Source organism: Theobroma cacao, chromosome 9 (assembly GCF_000208745.1).
Source record: "Theobroma cacao cultivar B97-61/B2 chromosome 9, Criollo_cocoa_genome_V2, whole genome shotgun sequence".
Classification (NCBI taxonomy): Eukaryota; Viridiplantae; Streptophyta; class Magnoliopsida; order Malvales; family Malvaceae; genus Theobroma; species Theobroma cacao.
In genome coordinates, this window is record NC_030858.1 from 35952346 (window position 1) to 35979251 (window position 26906).

A 26906-nucleotide genomic window follows, 5' to 3' on the forward strand; every position below is an offset into this window, starting at 1 on the left:
GATTCCTTCATTCTCTTGATTCACCAAAGAGATCAACGAAGAAACTAAGATCTTTGAGTCTCTGGATCCTCTCAATTCCTGACAGTGAAACCTGTCGAAGATGAAGAAGAGACCAAGCAAACAAATCAAATTCCGAGACAACATCATATTCCACTGCAATCTACACTCAACTCTTTCTAGTCTTTCAGAAAATGATCTGGTAATACCCATTTGGACAATGATAATAATAGAGCACAAGACATCAAAGTTGCCATATACTTGTAAAATCTGGTTGGCTTACATATACCTAAAACTCAGGGGTGGCTCAATAAGTTTAAAGACCTAAAACGAAATAATCAATGAAGCTTTTTTGTATTGAAATTAAAAAAATTATTAAATTTTTATTCTTTCAACTTTTTGAGATGCAAAATTTTAATATTTTTTAAATAACTAATACAAAATCAGCAATCAAAATTTTTAATTCAAATAAATCAACTATCACATAAAATAAAAACAATATAAAAATATAATATAAATTAAAAATTAAAGTAAAAAGTCTGTAAATATTAGAATAATAGTACATAATTGTTAAATGTTTATTGCAAAATACAAATGAGGTTCACGGCTTTATAAAGATAATAACATAACGGATTTCTTGTGTATTTTTTGAAGGAAAATTGAAGTAACGGAAGAAGGAAGAAAGAGCAAATTAGAAAAAAGAAATTTAAAAGTAGATATTATACATTAAAAAAGAAATAATTCGTTTTATATAGGAGAAAAAATAATTGTTAGAAATCATTAAATATGTTGATTGGAAATAGGGAAAATAAGTGAGAAAAAAATAGTTATTAAAGATGATAAATACATATGACCGTTAGTTGATTGGAAATAATATAGTATTTTAAAAATTAGAAAGTGATAGAAAATTAAGATTTATTAGACACATAATTAAAAAAAATGAGAAAATATGTAATTTTATTAATTATTAATTATTTTTATATTTTTTTATATTTATATATTTTTAATATAATAAATTATATTATAAAATTTTAAAATCTCACCAAATTGAGAGCCTAAAGCCCTTGCTTGAGTGGCTTTACTCAAGGGCCAGCCCTGGCTTACATATACCTAAAACTTTTTAATCAAGTTTGGTTTTTATTCTACGGAGATGCATGTTAATTCTATCACCTAATCTCTCTCTTACTCTAGTTAATACTTAGTACATTTAACAGTTGTGTTCTTGAAAATAGAATTAAACAAGTGTTTCAATCTCACATCGGGTAAATAAAGAGATTTCGAAAAAAATTTATCAGTATGAAAATTGCACACTTTATTAAATTAACTTTTTATAGAGAGGGTAATAATCCTATGACACGAACATGTTAGGAAAGATATAAATGGCTATTTTTTAGATGATTTTGTTGGAAAGTCCATGTCTTGCTGCCTAAAACAATGGAGAGCCACTTTCAAGCCATGCATGTTGCAAAAAATTTACCAATTGTTACCAGACACGAAACTGTTAAGCATTTTGTTGTAATTTGATTAGCTAAGCGGGTGGGATTTGTCGATGTTTGAGTTTGATTTTCCTTCCTGGAATCGTCACCTGGAAGTTGAATTTCCGTAAACATCCATCTCATCTCTCTTCCAATAAATAAGAAGAAAGGAAACAAATTTCAAAAGGAAACACAGCAAGATAACACACCACAAACGCATGATAGCTAGGAAAATCCCACACGAAAATGGGCCTACATCCAAAACCCTGAAAATAATTCTCATGATATGATCTACCACAAAGAGAAAGGAACAAATTTATCCAAAGTAAGGACACTTTGGATACACCCAAACTCAACAAAATTGGGAAATTACAGAAGCAAATTGTATGGAGGAGGAGAGCATGACACATTCTTTTTCATTGCAGATAGCAAATGGGAAATGTTTTGGACTTTTCGTTCTTCAAATTGTCAAATTGCAATAAATGTAATTTTTATTTAATAAAAACATCTTTTTTCCTTCTGTAACGGATAATATTATTCACTATCATTAATTACAATAAAAAAATTAAATTAAATTAAATTGGAGGACGGCAAGTTCGGCCTGCTAGCCTAGTCCTGCATAATACCGTACCACCAAATAGCCCAAAATGTTCTTATTATCTTATTAATATTCATGCCTAATTTTTTGGTTTACAATATGTTTGCATTTCTTTAAAGTATAATGTAAGAAAAGCAATATTTTAACTTTATTTATGATTCAAAGTTATATTGCTCTCAAGAAATAACTTGTTATTAAAAAAATATTAATCACAACAATTTGCATCTAATAATTACTAATGAACCTAATTACTCTTTGACCAAATATAAAAGATAACTTAATTTAGTTGTTACCTGGATGAAAAGACAAAATATCTTCTCAAATTTAAAAAATATTAAACACTACTATTAATGAAGATTTATCAAAGATTGTTGTCCTCATCTATGAAATTCTTCAAAACCCACAAATTTGACTTGAAAAAATGGGCTATATAGAGTATTTATTTTTGGTCTAATTTTTGTGGATCACCTTAAATGCAATAGTTTAATTTTATTTATGATTCAAAGTTATATTGCTTTCAAGAAATAACTTGTTATTAAAAAAATATTAATCACAACATTTGCATCTAATAATCACTAATGAACTTAGTTAATCTTTGACCAAATATAAAAGATAACATAATTTAGTTGTTATGTGGATGAAAAGACAAAATATCTTCTCAAATTAAAAAAATGTTAAACACTACTATTTATGAAGATTTATTAGAGATTGTTGTCCTCATCCATGGAATTCTTCAAAACCCACAAATTTGACTTGAAAAAATGGGCTATATAGAGTATTTATTTTTGGCCTAATTTTCGTGAATCTCCTTAAATGCAACAAGGAAAGAGTACAAAAAAGTTTATTTTTTTAATTTCTGTTTCAATGGGCAATGAAAACTTTCTCTTCTCCAATGGTTACCGTTTTCTTGTAAAGCTTCTGTTTTTGAAGTTTTTGTTTTTTTTACTGTCGTTGAATTCATGTGGAGAAAAGGGCAAGGAGGGGGCCCATAAATAAAGCCCAGATTCCCTTTGACAGTCTGTACTCGTCTCGTGGACCTTGCTTCTCTCAATATTCACTCTCTGTTTGTCTCTTTACATAACTCTCTCTCTCTCGTCTCCAAAGATTTTATTTTTACTAAAAAGCCATTGTGGAGATCACTAGCTTCTTTTCACTTCCAAGCTCTCATGGCTTCTGTTATTGAATCTGGCTGGCTGGTAAAGTTCCCTCCTTTTTGTTGCTCTTTCTTGTTTCTTGTTAAGTTTCTTTTTGGGAACTGCCCATTGCTTGTTTTGGATCTGTCTTTGTTGGGTTTATGTGGTTTTGGGATAACGATAGTTAATATGAAGGTTGGGTTGGTTGGGTGATGGTTATTTATTTCGAAGTTTTTAGTTTTTTTAGCTGTTTTTGGATGTGACGTTCAAGGTACATTCAGATGTTGGATGTCATTTTTGATTTTTACAAAGCAGGATTTGATTAAATAATGCTCTTTGGTTTTCTTTTCTCGTACGAATTGAAATTCATTTTGCCAGCATAGTTTGATTTTTTTTTTTTGGTTTTGTTTCTTAAGTATTGCAAATGATTGTTGTGGCTTTCATAACTGGGATGCTGGTAGCTGCAGAATGGAGATTAGTTTGGGTTTTGAATCCAGGTCGCTACTTCACTCTAGTTTTTGGTTAGATTGGCTACTTCATTAGCTCATCAAGGAAATTAGTTTACAATAACAAGTACCTGAAGTTGGAATCCAGACTAGAGCACCTTGTTTGTCAATGTTGAGTATGTGTTGCTTGCAACTGATCAGTTTGATCCTATATGTTAGTGGTCTATAGCAAAGGATCTTCAACAAAACTTTGAATTGTTTTTTAAACCCTCTTCCCTTTTGCTTAGAGTAAAGGCAAATTTGTCTGGTTTTGCTTATTGATTTCACCTCTGGATTCATTGTTTATTAATTTGTTTGAATCATATCATGCCCTTTTTATGCATAGAACAGCAGTTTATGTCATGAGATAATCTCCCTGAAAATCTTCTTTGTTTACCATGCAGTATCTGATCACACATTTCAGTGACTTCCAACTAGCAAGTCTGGGAAGTTTCTTTCTTCATGAAAGTGTTTTTTTCCTAGCTGGACTTCCATTTATATATCTGGAAAGAGCTGGATTGCTGAGCAAATACAAGATTCAGGTTAGTTCATCTTTGCTGCTATAGTTATCAACTGTTATTACTTTCTTAGTTTGTTAGCATAAAATTTGGCAGGGGGGGGGGGGGGGGAAGGGAAGGGGTGTTAGTGACAAATAAATCCTTTCTTTGTCTTTATCTAGCAGAATTCGTAATCAATTAGATTCATTTCTAATTTATGTTTCTATGCAGACAAAAAACAACAGCCCTGCTGCTCAGGAAAAATGTATCACCCGCCTGCTTCTGTATCATTTTTGTGTCAACTTACCACTTATGAGTGCCTCTTATCCTGTTTTTAGATTCATGGGCATGAAAAGTAGTCTACCATTGCCATCCTGGTATTTTCAGGTTCTTTGTATGCTAGATCTTTTTTTCCTCCATTTTTACCCCATTCAGACGTAATAGTCTTGAATTATATTACTTATCCAGCAATATCTCTTCCATAAATTTACCTGAATGCAATAAAATTCTCTGTTTTGGAGCTCTAATTGGCTAGATCCTTTATTTGGTTCTGCAGGAAAGTGGTTCTATCACAGATAATATTCTACTTCATCCTTGAGGATTTCGTGTTTTACTGGGGACATCGAATTTTACATACAAAATGGCTCTACAAGCATGTGCACAGTGTCCATCATGAGTAAGTCTGAATATTAGGTGCTTGTACTAGTACTAATTAAAACTATGAACAATATTGTTCCTTGTAGGTTCTTTCTCATGTGCTTATTGGTTACTTAATATCATATACATTATACAGATATGCTACACCATTTGGACTGACATCTGAGTATGCTCACCCTGCTGAGATATTGTTCCTCGGGTTTGCAACAATTGTTGGTCCTGCCATCACTGGCCCACATCTGATCACTCTCTGGTTGTGGATGGTCCTTAGAGTCCTAGAGACAGTTGAGGCACATTGTGGTTACCATTTTCCATGGAGCCTCTCAAACTTTTTACCTTTATATGGGGGGTGAGTTGTGCATTCACTTGTTTCTTTGCTTCAGTCAGTGTATATAGTTTCATGTTTATGTTTTATCCATCAGCTGTGAAGTAATTGTTCATATCTTCATTTTAACAGTGCTGATTTTCATGACTATCATCACCGTTTGCTTTATACGAAATCTGGCAACTACTCTTCTACATTTGTTTACATGGACTGGTGAGTTTTAGGCATTTATTCTTTGAAGCGTAGCATGTTTTCCATGGTCAGATTGTAGTTTATAGTGGTTGCCTCTAGATTTGTGCCATTGAGAAGTAGATGAATTTTATGGATCTTCTTTCCTGTCCTTTTGTCTGTTGTTCTTAGCCATTTCAATACATTAAGCTTTTGCCACTTTATGGTAAAAAGCCTACTTTTAGAATGAATCTGCTTTTGGGATTTAGTTGCACCAAGAATCCACCTGTTTTCTGAGAATATTTGGTATGGAATGTTTTTTTGAAGTTTCTGTCTGGGGTTACAACTTCCAAGGCATAACCAAGGGAATATTTGTCAATGCCCCCACCAACACTCCTCTGACTTCCTAATATGTTAACTTGGCAGGAGTGTTGTAAATTATAGTTTGCACTTGATCACTGGGAACTTTTTTGTGTTGTTTAAACTTCAAACAAACTTGATAGTAGCTGATGCACATTCTAAAGTTTGTCACTTTGGATGTCAAGATGCTCTGAAGAATGTTCTGCATAAAATATTTGCTTTCTTTATGTTATAATTAGTTAGAATCTGATGCTTTTCATGTTAGATGCTCTTGCCCTGTCAATTATTTGCTTGTATTCTATTTAATTTTGACAAGAAATATGGTGGATGAATTGCGTAATTAGAATTCTTGGTACTGGGTGCTGTGTTGTTATTTGTAGTGTGCTCTTTACAACTAATCATAGTTATTATTTCAATTCTGTTTTCATTTGCAACCAACTTCATTTCATAATAATTGAGGGGTCTGGACTTTATATCCTTGTGGTACTATATCATTTTTGCTGTTAGGTTCGGTGCACACTTGAAATGTTTTATCTGTAGCAACAATGTCTAGAAAGTGGCATGACATATACTGACTATGGCAGATCAACATGTATTCTCTCAGGATATTTGGTACTGATAAGGGCTACAGAAAATTGAAAGCACTAAAGCATGATGGAGTTGAAGATGACAGCAAGCAAACATAACGGAGAAAATTAGTTTCAAGGGCTTGACATAGAAGAGGGTTCCTGATCAAGGGCATGTTAGAAAAGGTCTCATTGTGTCCCTGCATCCTGTTGTGCAATCACCTTTTTGTGTTTAATTGCTGTTCGTGTTTACAGCATGTGCTAATGTGGAATAATTGGAAAGATTTCTTTGGACATTTTGTGACCCTTCTGTTCCTAGCATGAATGAAGTTGCTGTCCTATTCTTAACTTTCTTTTTCTTTTCCCATTTCAGAGTATCCGATTTCTCTATGCACTTATTATGCTGGACTCTGATCTCATGTCAATTATGCATATACAATGACCATAATTTTTTCCCCCTTTTTTTGTTACTTTTCAAACCCAGTGGAAATTCGACCTGGCTAAATAATTTCGTGGGAATCACAGCATTTTATTTGCCTGTGCCTATTCATACATTCTGTTTATTTCTATGTATTCCAGTCTAAAACCTAGCTTCAAATTACAAACTAGTTTGTATACTTTAATGAACAGGATTTCCATTGCAGGATTGTTGAATCTGAGGGTGTTGAAGTTTGGCCTGCAAAAGATGCTAAAGCATTTAGGGCCTTAATTCTTCTATGTTCCCTTTCTCCTGGATCAATATCATACCCTTTGCTAGCATGTATCATAGCTAGAATCGTAGCATGGTATAAATAGTCTAGTTTTAGTTTTAGCAGCTCAAATGTCTGTTATTGATTGAGAACTAGTAGCTTGCAACTAGGCAGAATTGGATTTGAGGAGCAGAAAATGAACTAGGCTAGTTGTGAAGTTGATTTCTTGGCAAAACAATGCATGAAGCCAAGCCAAGCATGATTGTTCAAGATGATGAAATCTTGGAGCCAGAACTGGCACCCTTGCGGTATTTCCTGGAAATTCCCATCTCGGAAGGGTGCAAGAATAAACATCTGTTAGGGTGATGTAAAGCCATTTTCGTGGCAAACCAACCCACACGTACACCTGTGCAAGTTGATCCTACTGACTAATATTGCTTTAGACGAAAAATGGGAGAAGGGCGTCCTCGTGATTCCTTATTCCCTGTTTGGGAGAACGCTGAATTCTTGTCTCTCTTTTCTTTGCCAATAATTGGAAAGAAAAGTTGATTGGCATGTGATGATTGGACGTAGATGGATGTCCATTCCATCCGATATGTCTCTCACCAAACAAATCCCAACTTTTTCATTAGCAAGGAAAGGAGGCTCTGGTGGACTTTTTCTTTTTTTCATTTTAATTATTTTGGAGTGCAAAATTCGTTTTGTGTTTCTAAGTTTCGTAGGCAGGTTCCAGGCCCTGCTTTAGTGTCTAATCTCTTTTATAGAATTTCCAACTCCATATTGGCCCCATTCCTCGATCCTTTGATTTGACACTTTCTCCCCTTTTCTTATCTTATTTATACAATTGCTCTTCAATTTTAAGGTTTCAAACACATTGATTCAATAAATAAATTTATTTGTGAGGCTAATTTTATTTTGTAAGAGCATAATATTTTAAAAAAATCTTTAAATTATTTAAAAATTTTAAATAAATTTATATATTTTTATTAAGATTAATTAAGTTTTTATATTTTTAATTAAAATATTATTTATTATTATATATCACGTGATGTTAACATAACATGTTAACATGTTATAATTAATAATAATATAAAATATTAAAATATTATAATTAATTATAAATGATATGTTAATTTGATATGATAATATATTAATTTAAAAATATCAACGTTAATGTCATGTGGATATAAAATGACAAATAATATTTTAATTATAAAATTTAATTTATTTTAAAATAAAAAACAAAAGTATGATAGAACATAAAAAAAGAATAAAATTTATTTAAAGAATTCAAAAAAATTTTAGAACATTATGGTTTTTTTTTTTAAAAAAAATAAAGAATTCATAGTTCAATACCAACAGTTCATCATGGAAGAAATAAAAAAAATAACCTCGAAAGACAATGAAAAAATATTTAACTCGAGGTCTAAATTACAAAAGCACATGATAAATGTATGTATACTTTCTTTTATTGAAAAATTATACAGATTGATTGCACCAAAATAAAAATTTATGAGATGAATGAATTCACAAATGTTATAATTACGAACAAAAGCTGACTAATTAAATGTTTATTTTAAATGAGAATTAATACTGATTTCAAGACAAGTATCTAGTTTTAAAAGAAAACGGAAAAAGAAAAACTTGATATTATTGATAAAGGCGGCCCACCACGTGCTCAAACCGAAAACCTTAACATTGCTCATTCATGGTAGGGGGAAATTTCATTTTGGGGCAATGGAACAAGAATAATTAGTGTTCGCACCAATGAGAAAAAGTAATTACAAATAAGGAAATCATGAATCTTATAATTATTAGATAATCACCATCTTATCCCTAATTAAATTGCTTTTCTCTACTCATCCTTTAAACTCCAAGTTTGAAGAAGAAGAAAAAGAGCTATCGGAAGAGAGAACATTATTAATAAAGTCAATAGTAGTCGTTTCATTTGTCAAAAATAACTTAGTTAATGTTGAAATTGATCAAATAACCTGACTTGGCATGCTATGTCTAGATCTCAAGCCAAATAGATAAGAGCATGATATATTGAGAACAAAAACAACCTCGTCAAATTAGATTCGACAATATTGAATCTAATCTAAATTGATTAGATCTGATTTAACAATTATTGAGTTTTGTTTTATCGTGTTTTGCTTTTCTAGACGGTAAATTAATATTGTGATGGACCATTATTGTCAATGCAACCAATGTCGAGACGTCGACTTTGACAGCTTTGATTCTCTCTCTTACTATTGGCTAAGGTTAAAGATGAGAAATTTAGAAAAAATGATAAAATTATAAATGCAAGTATCCTTTTTAATAATTATATATCAACTTATTCCCCTCCTAGTAATTATTTTTATCTCATTAAAGTGCAAACCCTCAAATATTCTTGGTTCCATTGCCTCATTTTGAAATTCCCCTCTTTTAACAAGGGGAAAATGAAGTCATCTAATGCAAGTAAAGGTTTTGTCTGCTTTTGCAACACTCTTTTGCCTTTTGCCTCTCGTCTGATCATTAATGAAAGGAAAAGAGGGCTAGCCTTTGGTTTATCATGCTGGATTACACCTGTAAATTCCTTTTAGTGGTTGATTGATTGTCTTTAAACCAAACTCACCACTCACACAAATACATACAATGGAAAGAGCTTGCTTTCATCATTTCATGTTATATTTATGCCCAATTTTTTCCTTGAATGAATCTTTTAAGCAATCCTCACATCTTTGTGGAATTTGGCCATCATACGCAATGAAATGATGTGAATAAATAAAACTATTATCATTTCGGGTAAAAGATTTTCATTTCTTGAAAAAGAACCAACCAACAAAAGCCAGCCTCATTTTCATTTTTTTTTTGGTATATTTTGTGTTTCTAATATCCCATTTTTCCCCCACTATCTTTCATAACTCGATATTTTCCCCCTTCCTCCCAAAATCTTCTCCTTCAAAAAAGGGGCTAAAAATACAATTAGGAAAAGGACCTTAAGCTTTTCACTGCCCCATAGACTAGACCCTAGAAAGGCCAAAAAGAAAAGCAGAATAGAGAGAGAGAGAGAGGGGAAAACGATTGAAACTCCGAATGCCTACGTGGCTCGCCTTAGATCCACCACGACTACGCTAACGTTGTCTGTACTATGCCTGGCCAGCGCTAGCTTTGTCAGCAGCATGGACGCGTCAGTGCACGCCTTGTCCGAGATCTCTCCCATTGTGGATCCTAAAACCGCCTCCCGTTCCACTCCTTCCGCCGGCGAAGACGGCGGCGCGTGCAGATTACCCTTCCCCCTCAAACACATACGCGCCACCCCGCACGCGGTATCATTCGACACAACATCCCATAAACCGTCGCTCGCAAGGATCAAACAATCATCCTCCGCCGCCCGGTCCGTGATCATAACCTCCGGCTCACAGCTCACGTAAGGTTTCAAGTAGTTATCGCCTGTGTTCGCAGACAATGTTTTCAAGTGAGCGGCGTACGATAAGGAAATGGTGCAATCATGCAATCGTGCTCCAGTGGGTAAGAGAATGAATCCGAAACTTTTACCTATGGCTCGAGACATTGCGAGAACCCCGAGGACCCGAGGGCCGTCCCAATAAATGACCCGACCGCCTGCTGCTTGGATCCGGTTCAGCTCATCCGGACGATCCGGCTGTTAACATGAATCAAAAGAGCTTTAGTCACATTGCTATATTACGGTTTAATAAAAACATTATTTATTTTTCAATACTTCGTTGTTAAAAACCGCCTAAACAAATCCCTGCCGTAGGATTCAGAAGAGCTCATTGTTTCCGCATGATACGCATGAAGATAATGCACCAAAATGCTCTTCCACGTTTTAGCTTCTTAAGCTGTTAACAGCCTAGAAACTAAACGGGTAACCAAAAAGGGCCAGAAAAGAAAAGGGGGTGATTTTGGACACAATCAAGTCTAGTTTCTTAAAGAAGTCGTTTGGTTAACTGGAAACTCAAAAAGAAGGAAAATTGGAAATTTTTGAATCATTCTATCTGTTATCTTGTCTCTAGCCTTAAATCACATGATTAATAAAACATGATTACAGAGAGAGAACGACCATTTTCTTTTTTGTTGGGAGCAGTTTCTCAGAAACCAAACAGGCAAAAGGAGAGAGAGAACGAGCTAAAGTGCTAACCTTGTGATCAGACGATAAAGGAACGGGCTTGCCGTTACGACACAGAACAGCTCTAGAATCACCACAGTTAGCAACAATAATCTTATCAGGCGTTACGATAGCGACAACGGCTGTAGATCCAACAGCATCGCACTCGGGGGACTGTAACTCGCAACGGCAATTAGCTCCAACCACGCTCTCGTTCCACTTGATCACTTCTTTATCCATGCGCGTGAAGCTACGCTCCATCGCACCTTTCCATTCCTCCTCCTCACCCTGCAACTCTTCTTTCACCAGCTCATGTAACCGCTCTCTGCATCTCATCGCCACCTAACAAACAGCAACAACCAAAACCGCCAAAAAATTTTTCAATTTTCCCCATAAAAGAAAAGGAATGACTGATCTTTTTATTTAAATTTTTTAAATTACAAGACTCGTACGTGAGAGCAACCGTGGCCATCGTAGACGCCAAAATAGTGAAACCCAGTGGCCGCAGAGAACTGGCCTTGGCGCTGAAACGACGGGTGAATAGCGACGGCGTCTTCCATGTCTCTTCGCCTTCCACAAACCGAAGCGACGCCGAATTTCGGATATAACTCTGAATCGGTTACAGGCGACAAAAGGGCAGGGCTCGAGTGACTTTTCACTATCGCTCCTTTCGTTTTCGATCTTTCGTTTTTAACTTTTACCTTTTGTTTATTCCCGTCTTCATCGGATACAGAATTGTCAACAGCGTTTTCACAGTCTAGAGACAATGAGGCTGTGTAAATTTGGAGCTTCTGGCGTTTCCGGCCGTTCTCAGCCTCTGATGGAGCCACGTCAGTGACGAATTTTATCCGTCTAATCTCCATTCTACGTTTCCTGGCTGCACGTGAACTTGGCTCGCACGGAGCTGATGCTTCGCCTTCGCTCACCATTCCGCAGCAGATCTCCGCCATTACAACAACTAAAACCACCCCATTATCATCAAAATTTCTGGTAAGAAATCTCGAAACCTCTTTTTCTTGCAATTTTTTTTCTTAATTACGCTTTTCTTTTTAAAAAATCAACGTAAAATCGAATGCGAAAATGAAATGAAAAGAACGCTCGCGCGCTCCATTGAGGGAGGATTTTAAAAGGAAGAGGCTTTCGGTTTCAGTGGGAGGATGGAAGCTCCTTTTTGTGTCGCCACGGGCAGGCTGCCCGTCACCGTCACGGGCAGACCGAAAAGAGGTAGTACTGTTTTGTACCGTGACGCAGTGCTCTTTTCCCTAAATGAACTCATCTTCACCGTTGATCTCACTTCTCCCTTCCCTTTCAAAACCACCACGTGTTGCCTCTAATAGCGTTACCCTCTTACGTGGCCCAATCAAATATCAACAGCGCTATCAGAGGACCTTCCTTTCCTGACACGCATGTGGTCCTTTCCTAAGACGTTGGTTTTTCTTTTAATTGCCCTTTTTTGTGTTTTGAACTTCTTTTTGAGGTGAGATAGAGGAAAAAGAAAGAGTCTCCTCTTTTCGATTTCGAGTTGCTGTCCACGTGTCTCCATCGTGGAATACGAGAATGAGCCACGATTTTTTTTCCTCTCGAAATTCCAACTTTATTCGGCTTAGGTTTTCGTGGCCCAATCAAATTTGTCTACGTATCCGTTGCTGATTTTGACTTGTGGGTCCCGACGTCCACATCGTTGACGCTTATGTAGAATATCTAGAGCCCCCTTGGTCCTCAATCTCGAACGCGTGTCTACCCCGACCCGAATCAGTTAATTAATCACTTGACTTTAATTACAACATTTGCCCCACAGAATTTATTATTTTTGCAGTTTGGCCCCCCAGGCCAAGGAAGAGGAACCCGAGCCGCTTTTGAACCTTTTACCGTACACAATTATGAGAGGGGAGGGGAGCATATTTTCAGGTAGGCAGCAACATAATCACACGAACTGGATTCTGCAGGGCACGTGGGGGATTAAGATTGGACAACGTGTGAACTGACAGAGAGGACAGTACGGGATAATGGGGCCACAGGTGAGGTAACCTGTAGACAAAGGTACACGTGTAACGTCAAGCTGGCAAGCAAAGTTGGAAGTAGAAACAGGGGGAGCGGGGGTTGCATGAAGTCGACACATTGGAAAAAAAAGGGGAAATGTTGCCACGTGATTTCTGGGAGTGAAAAAAAAAATAAAGAAAAACTGAGGACCAGAGACAGAGTAGACAACTAGGGGGAAGAGAAAAAAACCTTTAACAAAAAAGAGTTTACTTCAATCAAATCAAAATGGGGAATGTTTGGTTAGTTAGGTTGGTTTTGGTTTCACGTCCATCTTCTTCTTCTGTGAAATTGAAACCCTACCAAACTTTCTTCTCCATAAAAAAAAAAATGATACAAGAAGAAGCGAAATTCCTTCTTTTCCGTTTGCAGGAAAACAGGGCCACGAAATGAGGAAAGAAAGGGGAGTGTATTCCTGTATCGTCCCACGTAAAGGGGGTCGAAGAAAACGAGAGACTTCTCTTGGGGGACGTAAAGGAAGTGACGCGTGACTAAAAGGGTTTGAAAGGATTAGGGAGGTGAGGTGGGAAGGGAGAGAGGGGTACGTGGAGTGAAGATCATGACACGTAGGGGGGGAAACGGAAAAAGAGGGCAGGTGAGTGTGTGTGTGTCTGTGAGAGAGAGAGAGAGAGAGAGAGGGTGTTTGGCTTAGAAAGAAAGAACTTCGAGGTAAGGGAGATTTGGAGGTGGGGGAGGGGGTACGTGGTGAGAGTAGTTTTGTGCATGTTGGGCAGATTGCATGTAAGCGTAGATTTTAGGGCATGGTTTAGATTACATTTGGCACCGGTGACATAACCCACAGCATGCAAGAAAAACGGCGGGATTGTAGCTGTAGAAGTCTAGGAAGAGGGGTTTTGCAGTTGACACCTAAGATTGGTTGCAGGTTGTATCTGCTAGCCTAGAACAGAGGACTTAAGTTCAGGGAACTGGAGGATTTTGGGGGCTTTCTCCGTTTAAAAAAAAAAGTTGTTGGAGTTTAAAGGTCGTGGAAAATTAAAGCATTTAGATCATCTTTGATACTAGTAATGAGAAATTTTTTCATAAAGTACAATCACTCTGGAGAAGAACATGGAAAAAGAAAAACGAAAAAAAAAAGCAGCTTAAAGTGCTACCCTGAACCGTCTTATTGACAAAAATAATACTGACTACATATATAATACACTTTGTCTGAGAGAAGTGAACTTGCATATATGGAGCTTAGGACTAAACAATGCTAAGCCTCCATTAATTAGTTTAAGTAAATATATTTTGTCGAAGAGCGAATCCCAATGAGAGTTTCCTTGTACCCGAAAGGGATGTTATTGATTTTCTGGAGAAAGTGATATGACCGTACACCAAGGTTAATTTTAAAACATAGATGTTATATTAAAATAGATTCAGCTTATCATTAATCAATTAAATATTTCAAGCCAAAAAAAAAAAACCTTCTTCTTCTTCATTACGTTTGAAATATTGTTTGCAGAATATATATATTGGAACCAAACTCCATCAAACTGATTGTCTGCTCAGTCTTACCTTAGTATAATGTAGCTCAGCTTCAACGTGGCTTCGGCACTGCACATTGATCGATGAATGACACGAGGGTTTCTCGAGTTATCGTCATGGGATTCAATATTTCAACACCAACAATATTAATTTGCTCTATTGATTTATCTACAGGCTCTTATTTTAATAGGTTTATGTCATGGGAAATGAATTTTGAAAGGGTATCCCTTTCCACTTGTCGTTGGTTTCTTTTTTCTTATATACCGAAGGGGGAATTGAATTCTTGTAAGGAATGGACGACGTCTGAATGGACTTTTGTTAATAATGTCAACTTGAGTATTTTTCTTTCTCTCACTTTGCTTTTATGTGTGTCACAGAGGCAAATGTCCTAGGTCTCACGATGCTTACGTTCTTTTAGTCTAAAGCACTCTGGGCTGTTAAGAGTCTGGTTTGCTTGTGTATCTTGCACCACTCTCAATCAACCAGATGTAATCAATTCCTGGTTTAGAATCAGGCAATAAACCCTCAAAATCACACAATCCAGGGATTAGACTAGTGATCTTTGTTTGCTTTGCGTGTGAATTAATGTTACCAAGTTTCTCTGGTTTCGGTCAGGTTTCCTTTCCTAATTATTCTTAATCCTTCCGGGATTTGTCAAATTAACATTGTTCGGAGTTTTCAACTTTAGTCCTTCTCACTCTATTCCGTCCAGTGAAACTGGTTAAAGAATTACAAGTTTCCACATCATTGTACTCGCTTTCTTCACTTAGACAGCATCATCCATGCTGTCCTTAAAGATGGTGGAACATGTGCCATAACCGAATGATCTTTTTCTAGGAACACATCAGCTGGGTTCCCCCTCCGTTGCCCACAGAAAGATGAGGCCCCTCCTTTTATCAAAATCATCAAGTTTTGGTTTGGTAAGTAATTAGGTGATTTGGTTACCGGAAGAAATTAATTTAAGAGGGAAGGTAGGTGTCATGGTCACCAGTGGTAGATTTAAATTTTTTTTAAATGATGTCATAATTAAAAAAAATATTAAAATGTATAAATTAAAAGTTTCAATTTAATATTTTAAAGTAAAAATATATAAAAAGATTATAATTGTCTACGATAATTTTTCATATTTTGAAAACGTTGTATGATAACATCAGTAGAAACACTATAAATACATCTAATAATATTAAAATTAAATAAAATATGATCGTATATAGTAAATTATCGAATTCAATAAATTAGGTGAAATGAGTATACTGTAATTTTTCTCATTGTAAAAGTTACAAATGGAGAAATATTTCCCCCTCTTGTTTGTTGGGTGAAGATAAAGTTGAAGGGGGTGTTGTGTTTCTGTTACTTTTGTATTTTGCTCCTTTTATGTCGAAGAACAGTTTTCTAAAATAAAAAACTATATGATAGTTTTTAATTCATTGATCAAAACTAAATATAAACATCTAAAAATCACATAAAATTAAATAAAAAAATCAAATAATCAATATCTACAAAATAAATAAAAAAACTTATAATTTTAAGATATTATTTGAAATGCAATATTATTTTTTATTAACTAAATTATAATTATGAACTTAAATTATTAAATTAATCAAAAATATTTAGACATAAAATATTTAAAAATTTAATTTAGATTGAAAATTATAAAAACAATTGAAGTCTAATTGAGTTAGTTTGAGAGATTGAAAAACACAACTAAGGATTGAGAAGAGAAAACCTCGAGTCTCTTGAATAGGACTTGAATTTTTGAAAAAAGAAAGTTGTTTAAGTTTTGACTTTTTGAATAAAATCTTTAATTATTGAATGAAAATATTTTATCTTGTCATGTAATATTTAAATATTAATATATAAATAATTTTATGATAAATTTATTTTTTAATAATATTTAAATATTATTAATATATAAATTTTTTAATAAAATTCAATTTTTGACGCTACTTCTTACAAATTGCAAAAAAAAATCAATCAATTCATTAGTATTATTAAATATATAAAATTTTAAATAAATAATATATTAATGAAAAATTGGGTAGATTCTAATAGTACTTGTTATTTTAATTCAAAAAACGTGTTTAGTAAGTTAAAAGAAGATTTGTGTACGAGCTTGCCCTGTGAAATGAGTGTGGAATCATTTTTCAAGGTACCATTCAGATTTGGTTGGTCGTTTCAACAAAGCCCAAAATATGCAAATACGGTTTATAGAGGATCAAAGTTACATACATGCTGGGTTTCTTTGTTTAGGCATAAAAACAAAGTTCAGGCATATGAATGGGCTTGAACTAGCCTTCTCAGGCTCTGGCCTTAGCCGACCCATGACACGTCTAGTTGAAAGGTGTCTTATTGCAAGAGTCTTATACATAGCAAATTGCGAAGTGGGGTGGGTGGTGTTCAATTCCCTTTCATGCTATGTTTGATGGGAAGAAGAGGCCGTTCAGTGTGATCCCTCCATCGACGTAAATAATCTGCCCTGTTATATAAGAAGCTGCAGGCAGGCAGAGAAATGCCACCAATGACGAGACTTCTTTTGGCTCTCCGGTGCGTCCCATCGGAATCTTAGTGATGAAAGCCCCAAGTGCTTTTTCATCATGAAAAAACTGCAAAGGAGAACGGAAAACAATCGTAATCAGCTCTTTCAAAATTGGAGAATGTGGAGCAAACTATGCTTTGACGAAGCTTTCCCAGTTTTCTAGCAAGGACAATGTAGCATTTGGTCTGTTAATGCTAGGTTGGCCTGTTGCCTCTTCTGCTAAATAGCTTTTTTCTAACTTCTTGTCATGGTGCTAAAGTGATCCCACATGTTCATCTTTTTTCTAAACAAATCACTTTCATTTTTATGTTGGACGATATTCGTGCTGGCTAGGTCCTATTATGATCATGCTGAATGATGATAAGCGTAGGGAAAGTTATTTACAGGTTCAACAAGGGGAGTTCTGATCACTGAAGGTGCAACAGCATTGACCCTAATATTGTCTCCCGCCCACTCACATGCTAAGTATTTTGCAAGCTGGTTCATGGCCCCTGAAACAGATGACATGAGATTCAGGGAAATGGCAAAAAATTTAAGGTCAAATCTTCAATTTCGAAATGAATTTGTGTATATATACATGCAGTAGAGGTAGTATATCAGGCAAGAGAGTTACCTTTGGTTGCTCCATATGTAGGCGCAGTTCTTAGTGGTATTAGGCCAGCAATTGAAGAGAGAAGCACAACGCTTCCTGCCCCTGAAGCTTTCAGAAGAGGATGTGCAAGTAGGCTCAAGTTATGAGCTGACTCAAAATTGGTACCCATGAGAAATGAAACTTCTTCAGCCGTTTCCTCTGAAATCGGCTTTGCAAAAACGGTTCCCACATTGTTTATCTGCAGTCGCACCAAACATCAGAACCACGAATCTCACAAAAACTCAAGAAATTATGACAGCCAGTAATTTTGGAAGGAAGTAGGAAAGCGGATGATGATAATCACCAGGATGTCAAGTTTCCCGTTGAATACAGAGGAGGCAGTGTTAATTAGCTTTTCCCTTTGGGCCTTAGACGAAACATCACAGGCTGAACCAGTAACTTGGAAGCCCTTTGCTTGCCATTCAAGTAAGCACTTGTTGAGCTCGGTTTCGGTTCGGGAGCATGTATGAATTCTTGCTCCTAGTCCCGCTAGTTCCTCTACGATAGCATGCCTGATTGCAGTACTTGGTGTCAGTCAAACAGCAGGTAAAGGAGCAAAACAGTCCCCAATATCAAGAATAAAGCAGCAACAAAGGGCTGTGGTCTTTGAATATACAAAAAATGTTATATATTTTCATGTAAAAAAGTCCAAGAATCAAAAGAGAAAGAAAGGGGGAAGAGAGAAAAAGAACCCGATTCCTTTGGTTCCACCAGTAACAAGGGCAGTCATGCCATGCAGACTCCATCTGTTATCCTTGCTAGAGCTATCTGCTTCAGCCATTCTTACTTCTCTGTCTGCCTCTTCCTTTGTCTGCTTGCAGTTGAGATATATTATGTGTGGCACATAGTTGCCTTCCCACATTCGCCATTGGTACAAAAGATTCCATAGGAAATTAAATGGGGAAAAGGACAGCAGTTAAGTAGTTTTGGTTCCACACGGCAGTCACAATGTATGGACAAAGGCTATAGTCAATAAAGAATAAGATGCCGTTGTCCATATCCCATTGTGCTTGGTAATACCAATAGCCATTAGACCTTGCTTTTAATTAGCTCTCCTTCATAATTATTTAGGTGCATAAGGCATTACTAATTACTCAACAATTAGGGAGGTAGTTGATTTTCTTTTTCATCCATGTTTAAGGAGTAATAACAGAATAATTAACCAACCATTGGTCAAGTTTTTATTGTTTAGATAAATGTTTGACAAAAATCATATGAAAAATTATCACCTAGGAAAGTGTTTGCTCCAATCACTGAATTTATAATTATACTACCTGTAGGGATGAGCAAACCAAATCAGATTAATTATCCACTCAAATCAAATACAATTTTGGTAAAATGGTTTGGTCTAATTAATTCATTGGGTCAATTGATCTAAAATATTTAGTCTAATTAGTTTTTTGGTCAGTTCTTGGATTTAAAATTTTTGAACCAATCCACTCAAAAAATACGCTAATTATATATATATATTAATATATAAAATATATTTTTATATATATATATATAAAAAANATAATAATATAAATAATAAAATATATTTTTATATATATTAAGAAAATGGATAATAAACTTAATTAATAATGTCACGATCCAAATCGGGGAGCTGTCATTGATGCACGAGCCCAGCAGGCAAAACCCACGAGATCTTAGCAAGCGTACAAAATTTTGGATCAAATTAGAACATATAACACATAGCCAAGGGTTTTCCACAATTGTATATTCATAATATAATTTAAATTCAAATACATGTCAATTACCCCTTGGTGTCATGGGCCAAAATTTAAGCTTAACCTCGTGCGACCTTGAATTCTGAAAATAAAACTTAAGTAAGCTTATAAATCATGAATCCATATTCTCAACCCAAAAGACATGCCTAATAGGTGGTGGAAGATCTATGTTTATATATTCAAGACCCACCTCATCTCTTATTGATGTGAGATCCGTGATATTTTACCCCACCTAATTGTGTAATACTTTTGTTGCCTTCCTATTTTCGCCATTGGTACAAAAGATTCCATAGGAAATTAAATGGGGGAAACGGACAACACTTAAGTAGTTTTGGTTCCACATGGCAGTCACAATGTATGGACAAAGGCTATAGTCAATAAAGAATTAGATGCAATTGTCCACATCCCATTGTGCTTGGTAATACCAATAGCCATTAGACCTTGCTTTTAATTAGCTCTCCTTCATAATTATTTAGGTGCATAAGGCATTACTAATTACTCAACAATTAGGGAGGTAGTTGATTTTCTTTTTCATCCATGTTTAAGGAGTAATAACAGAATAATTAACCAACCATTGGTCAAGTTTTTATTGTTTAGATAAATGTTTGACAAAAATCATATGAAAAATTATCACCTTGGAAAGTGTTTGCTCCAATCACTGAATTTATAATTATACTACCTGTAGGGATGAGCAAACCAAACCAGATTAATTATCCACTCAAATCAAATACAATTTTGGTAAAATGGTTTGGTCTAATTAATTCATTGGGTCAATTGATCTAAAATGTTTAGTCTAATTAGTTTTTTGGTCAGTTCTTGGATTTAAAATTTTTGAACCAATCCACTCAAAAAATACGCTAATTATATATATATTAATATATAAAATATATTTTTATATATATTAAGAAAATGGATAATAAACTTAATTAATAATGTCACGATCCAAATCGGGGAGCTGTCATTGATGCATGAGCCCAGCAGGCAAAACCCACGAGATCTTAGCAAGCGTACAAAATTTTGGATCAAATTAGAACATATAACACATAGCCAAGGGTTTTCCACAATTGTATATTCATAATATAATTTAAATTCAAATACATGTCAATTACCCCTTGGTGTCATGGGCCAAAATTTAAGCTTAACCTCGTGCGACCTTGAATTCTGAAAATAAAACTTAAGTAAGCTTATAAATCATGAATCCATATTCTCAACCCAAAAGACATGCCTAATAGATGGTGGAAGATCCATGTTTATATATTCAAGACCCACCTCATCTCTTATTGATGTGAGATCCGTGATATTTTACCCCACTTAATTGTGTAATACTTTTGTTGCCTTCCTATTTTCGCCATTGGTACAAAAGATTCCATAGGAAATTAAATGGGGGAAAAGGACAACACTTAAGTAGTTTTGGTTCCACACGGCAGTCACAATGTATGGACAAAGGCTATAGTCAATAAAGAATAAGATGCAGTTGTCCACATCCCATTGTGCTTGGTAATACCAATAGCCATTAGACCTTGCTTTTAATTAGCTCTCCTTCATAATTATTTAGGTGCATAAGGCATTACTAATTACTCAACAATTAGGGAGGTAGTTGATTTTTTTTTTCATCCATGTTTAAGGAGTAATAACAGAATAATTAACCAACCATTGGTCAAGTTTTTATTGTTTAGATAAATGTTTGACAAAAATCATATGAAAAATTATCACCTAGGAAAGTTTTTGCTCCAATCACTTAATTTATAATTATACTACTTGTAGGGATGAGCAAACCAAGTCAGATCAATTATCCATTCAAATAAAATGCGATTTAGGTAAAATGGTTTGGTCTAATTGATCCATTGGGTCAATTGATCCAAAATGTTTGATCTAATTAGTTTTTTGGTCAGTTCTTGGATTTAAAATTTTTGAATCAATCCACTCAAAAAATCACACTAATTATATATATATATATATATATATATATTAATATATAAAATATTTTTTATATGTATTAAGAAAATGGATAATAAACTTAATTAATAATGTCATGATCCAAATTAGGGAACTGTGATTGGCGCATGAGCCCAGCAGGCAAAACCCATGAGATCTGAGCAAGCGTAAAAAACTTTGGATCAAATTAGAACATATAACACATAGCCAAGGGTTTTCCACAATAGTATATGCATAATATAATTTAAATTCAAATACATGTCAATTACCCCTTGGTGTCATGGGCCAAAATTTAAGCTCAACCTCGTGTGACCTTAAACTCTGAAAATAGAACTTAAGTAAGTCTATAAATCATGAGTCCTTATTCCTAACCCAAAAGACATTCCTGATAGGTGGTGTAAGATCCATATTTATATATCCAAGACCCATCTCATCTCTTATTGATGTGAGATTCGTGACATTTTACCCCACCTAATTGTGTAATGCTTTTGTTGCACTGGCTCTTTACCTGTAGAGGAGAGGGACTCTTACGCTAGTTCGGGTCTACCTTGATCCTTGTATCTCTCATGGGAGCCCACATTAATGAATATTTGAGTTTGCTTTGATACCACTTGTCACAAGCCGAAACTTAAGCCCAACTTTTTTACCCGTAGAGGAGAAGGACTCTTACAATAGTTTGGGTCTACCTTGATCCTTGTATCTCTCATGGGGCCCTACATTAGTGAATATCTGAGTTTACTTTGATACAAATTGTCACAAGCTGAAACTTAAGCCCAACCCCATACGGTTTTAAACTTTTAAAATAAAGCTTAAGTATATACTTTAAAGCATTTGTTTTGGCATATAGAAGGGGCAAAAGCATAATTTCAAATGGGGTAAAGGAAAAAGAAGGGCTTTATCTCCACTAGAGGCTCATGAGAATACATCATTCCATAAACATATTGTTAGAAAAAAATTTCTAGGAAACAAATGAAAATAAAATAAAGCAAGTAAATACAGTAAAAAGTTTGAAGCGAGGTATCACTGTCTTTAAGGATAATTTTCGTCGCCCTTTCAGAGTACAAGACTCGGTGCAAAAGGACTGTAGCAGTTATCCTCCAGGATTCAACAGACCATTCCTTATAGTTTGCACAAACTAGTAAGGGATAGCAGGAACAACAAAAAGATTTCTCTGAAAAAATAAAACTCAATAGGAAAGGCATTAAAACAGAGAAATAGTATGCAAAGAAACTTGAGAGGAAAGTAGCAAAAGAAGCCTTGCTTAGTGTGTGTTGTAACTGAGGTAGGGAGGCTGTATTTATAAGTAGATGATGAAGTGAACGTTGCACCAAATCAGGAGAGTTTTTGAGTCTGATTTATTCAAAGGTTGAGAAAGCTTAAAAGAAAAATAGGTTAACATTAGTGGAGTTTGAGTTGATTCATTCAAAGGTTGAGAAAGCTTAAAAAAAAAAAAAATTAAAGCTAAGGTATAAAAATTAACTTGGGCTTAGCCCATGTGTATACTTGTGCGCAAGAGAAAAAATTTGAATTTTTTCAAAGCTTAGCCCAATCTCGTGTGCGTGTGTGCCCACTCCTTTTTCTTCTTTGCAACAAATCCATAATGAGTTTGCATATTTAAAGCACTTACACATTTATGTACCTTAGCAATGTGGGATATTTGAACCTTATTCAATACACTATTTTCCCAACATATTTATCTTCTTTACCACCACTCCATTTATTCTTTCATCAATCGCCTACAACAACTGCCTCTAATGTAGCTGACTTTTCGGATGAAAACAACTTTGGTACAACAATTTTCAAATTGGTGAATTCTGTCACATGGAAATTCAAGTGTTTATGGTTAGAATATTTTTGTCACATAGACATCCACATGACTGTGATTTATGTCACGTAGTCATCCATATTGATGTCCACATAATATTAAGGTGGTAGATTTCTTTTAATGTTGATGACGATTGATTGATGAAATGAATAAAATTAAAATATTTTTAAAAAGTAATAAAATTAAAAACTACATATTAGAATTCACGAATGAAAATAAAATATTATACAAAAGTCATAAATGTTTGATGCTAGTTAGAGAGAAAATCATTTCTAAAATGTGTAGTCTATTCACTAGAGTTCCGCATGTCTTAATTGTGAGCCTACGCTTTTTATAACATTACGTCTCTTCGATTAACTAATTTTCACTTAATGTCTTATTTTTGTTTGGAATTAGTCAACCAATGTGCTCATAGGCTTTTTAATTCTTGAATATTAATCTATATCATGGCATTATCAACTACAGATGGCAACAAAATATATATAGTAGAACAGTAATTATAGACAAAATGCAAGAAGCAACAGCTTTTGTTTCATTTTGGTAGATAATAGAAATGAAATCCAAATCCAAACAAGTGCCGCAGTTCAGATTTTTTTTTATTGACAAGTTGCATTCTTAGACGGCAGATTAAGAGGGAAAAGAAAGAGAAAGACAAGCAACAGCTAGGGAGCTGTAACTGAGGTGCCGAACACTTCATTTCTTATTTTCTTGTTTTGGTTTTTGGGCAAAGCCTTGTGCTCCATTTCAAGATTGGGAACTAGCTTGGCTGTTCTTCTCGATTAAGGTTTCATGGTAGAAGAAGCCATTCACTGACATGCCCCCATCGATGCAAAAAGTCTGCCCTGTTATATAAGAGGATGCTAATAGGCACAGGAATCCCACCAAGGATGACACTTCCTCTGGCTCTCCAATGCATCCCATCGGAGTTCGACAGATGATAGTCTCTGAAAACTTTTGAATGTACTGCAAGCAAGGAGAATGACAACAATTATAAATACTACTAATTTACAACACTGAAAATATTGTACAGTTTGAGGAACAAAACTTTGCATGCTTTAATGTAACCTTTCAAATTTATATATGAACTTTTACCATAATGGTCTCAAATTGTATACTTTTTAATTATTAAAAAAATCCTAGCAATCAATATAGTCATTTCTTGTAATTTATTCTATAACTCATCTCTTAGGATATCCGTTTTGGTTACACTTACTCTGAATGATATGATCAGGCTGATAAACATAAACGGTAAATGTATGGGGAAAGAATATTTTTTACAAGTTCAACAAGGGGAGTTCGAATGACCAAAGGTGCAACAGAGTTGACTCTTATATTGTTCTTTGCCCACTTACATGCCAAGCATTTTGCAAGGTGGCTCATGGCTCCTGAAGACAATGGAATGAAAATCTCAATTCAGTCAAGAGTGATAAAATTACTCACCTATGTGCTTGCAATATAGGTTTAATTTGACAGGAAAATTATACACACATACACACACACACACACACAGACCTTTTGTTGCTCCATATAAAGATCCACTACTTACTGATACCACACCAACAACTGAAGAGAGAAAAACGATGCTTCTCGCTACTAAAGCTTTCAAAAGAGGATATGCAAGTTGGCACAAGTTGTAAGCAGACTCAAAATTGATCCCCATGATCAATGAGAAATCTTTAGTGATGAAGTCTAGAGTCGGCTTTGAAATAAGTGTTCCCACATTGTTAATCTATAGCACACCAAGTTGGCATTATTGGAACCACAAATGTCTCATTAGCAAAACTCAGGAGTCTGGACATTATGCAGAATGAGAGTTACCAGAAAAAGAAAGAATAAGAATGGATGCTTACTTACCAGGATGTTGAGTTTTCCACCAAATTCAGAGAACATAGTGCTTATTAGCTTCTCTCTTTGGGCTTGAGATGATACATCACAGATTGAACCAGTAACCTAGAAACCCTTTGCTTCCCAGTCAAGTAAGCATTTGTTGAGGTCAGTTTCATTTCGTGAGCACGTGTGTGTTCTCGCTCCCAGTGCAACTAATTCTTCTACGATAGCGTACTTGGTTACAATATTAATTAATTTGTGATCAGTCAAATAGAAGCTCCATTTTTGCCAATATAATGATCTAATCACTGTAAAGGGGGTTCTTGTGATAGGGAGAGGAAGTATTGCAAACAAGTAAAAGAATGTGCCAGAGGCGGCAGAGAGGAAGATTGAAGCAATTCCTAAAGTATTAAGTACTGTGGTAGGTGGAAGACAATAAGAAGAGACTTAAAGAGACTTAGAGAGTACAAGATAATTAGAGAGAGAATTTAGAAAGAGAAGCTCTCAAGTTGAGAATGTGTTAGCTTGGAGGGGGAGAGAAGAGTCATTCCAAATGAATTGTGAGGCTCTATATATAGTGCTAAAAGTGACGATTACATAAGAATAGGCTTTAATGCGCTTAATGAATGACATTATTATGAAGAATATTAATGTAAGTAAACGTTACTGTAATTGGATGTAATAAGACTTGTTCTCAAGTAAGGGTAATAGAAAAGAGGTGTACAAGAATAGGTACAAGAGCAGAAGCTGTACGAGAATAGGTACAAGAGAATAAGCTGTACATGAATAAGTATACAAGAACAAGGTAAGAGGGTGAAACACTTGTACTTCAGGAAAGGGTTAAGAGGAAGACCTTTTAACTACCTCCATATCTGAGCCACCAAGCCAAACTCTTTGGAACATCCCAAGATGAAAGTAACCCATGAACCCTGCCACTTGTTTCGAGTTGCTTTCACTGTCATCCAAGTGAAATGGTTATTCTATTCGAAGTAGTTGTTTTACTTGTAATAATTGTTCCATATGGAGTAGTGTTCTATTTATTCTAGTTATTCTGCGTTAAGTAGCACTTCACTTGTTCTAGTTGTTTTGCGTGAAGTAGTGCTTCACTTGTTCTACTTATTCTACGTGAAGTAGCACTTCACTTGTTTTACTTATTCTGCGTGAAGTAGCACTTCACTTGTTCTGGTTGTTCTCTGTACAACATTATATTGTAACCTAATTCTTTAGAGTAACAGTATTAACCAAAATCTAGTATCTACACATATAAGGAAAAAAAACCATAGAATGAATCACTTTCAAGCAGTAAAAAACAATTTGAAACAACTAGTATGTAAGTTCATCTCAAGTGATAATGGATTAGAAAATAGAGAAATTTATCAATTGTACTTAGTTTTGTATTTCTTGGTGGGTGACTTTTCTTCTTTGCTAGTGGTGGGTTGCTTTTATGGTGTAGATTGTGGGAAAAGTTCTCTAACTACTTGACTTTTGATTGGTGATGGCAAAACTTATTCTTCTGGTTGTTTTATTGTTGCTATGGGTGTCTATGATTCTGAGTTAACAGTTGGAGGTGTTAATGATCTCGAGACATTACTAGAAATTGCAGTGCACCATTCTTGATGTTGCAGTTCATCACAGTCAAACATTTTGTAGTTGGCAATTCCTATTTTGATTGCCTTGCTTGTTAACCCCACAGTAAAAATTCTTACTTAGCTAATCAATGCCTTAACAGGTCTAGGTAGCGTCATTCGGCTGATAGCCTGCAATGCTACAAGTTTAATAATTGTCACACCAACCAACTTCTCTATTGGCCTACCAAAGGCCACCAAGTCCATTTGTCCAGTA

The 26906-nt window shown here is 35.0% G+C and overlaps 3 protein-coding genes and 1 pseudogene across 4 annotated transcripts; 1 reads left to right on the top strand and 3 right to left on the bottom strand.

Moving 5' to 3' along the window:
• LOC18590619 (methylsterol monooxygenase 2-2) lies at nucleotides 3070-6614 on the top strand. The gene is made up of 7 exons (XM_007016247.2): nucleotides 3070-3266; nucleotides 4093-4230; nucleotides 4417-4562; nucleotides 4742-4861; nucleotides 4979-5191; nucleotides 5300-5380; nucleotides 6300-6614. Exons 1-7 carry the CDS (start codon nucleotides 3237-3239, stop codon nucleotides 6379-6381), a joined length of 810 nt encoding a protein of 269 aa, XP_007016309.1. The 5' UTR covers nucleotides 3070-3236; the 3' UTR covers nucleotides 6382-6614.
• LOC18590620 (probable protein phosphatase 2C 24) lies at nucleotides 9705-12200 on the bottom strand. Of its 2 annotated transcripts, XM_018127016.1 has the most exons (4): nucleotides 11514-12197; nucleotides 11095-11403; nucleotides 10491-10596; nucleotides 9705-10385 (listed from the first exon to the last, which is right to left on the bottom strand). In XM_018127016.1, exons 1-4 carry the CDS (start codon nucleotides 12009-12011, stop codon nucleotides 10033-10035), a joined length of 1266 nt encoding a protein of 421 aa, XP_017982505.1. In that variant the 5' UTR covers nucleotides 12012-12197; the 3' UTR covers nucleotides 9705-10032. The 2 variants fall into 2 exon arrangements, with proteins under 2 accessions (XP_017982505.1, XP_007016312.2); XM_007016250.2 differs by having other exon boundaries at nucleotides 9705-10596; nucleotides 11514-12200.
• LOC18590622 (tropinone reductase homolog At2g29290) lies at nucleotides 16765-18603 on the bottom strand. The gene is made up of 5 exons (XM_018127017.1): nucleotides 18443-18603; nucleotides 18055-18262; nucleotides 17733-17949; nucleotides 17504-17610; nucleotides 16765-17186 (listed from the first exon to the last, which is right to left on the bottom strand). Exons 1-5 carry the CDS (start codon nucleotides 18529-18531, stop codon nucleotides 16992-16994), a joined length of 816 nt encoding a protein of 271 aa, XP_017982506.1. The 5' UTR covers nucleotides 18532-18603; the 3' UTR covers nucleotides 16765-16991.
• LOC18590623 lies at nucleotides 23747-26295 on the bottom strand (annotated as a pseudogene).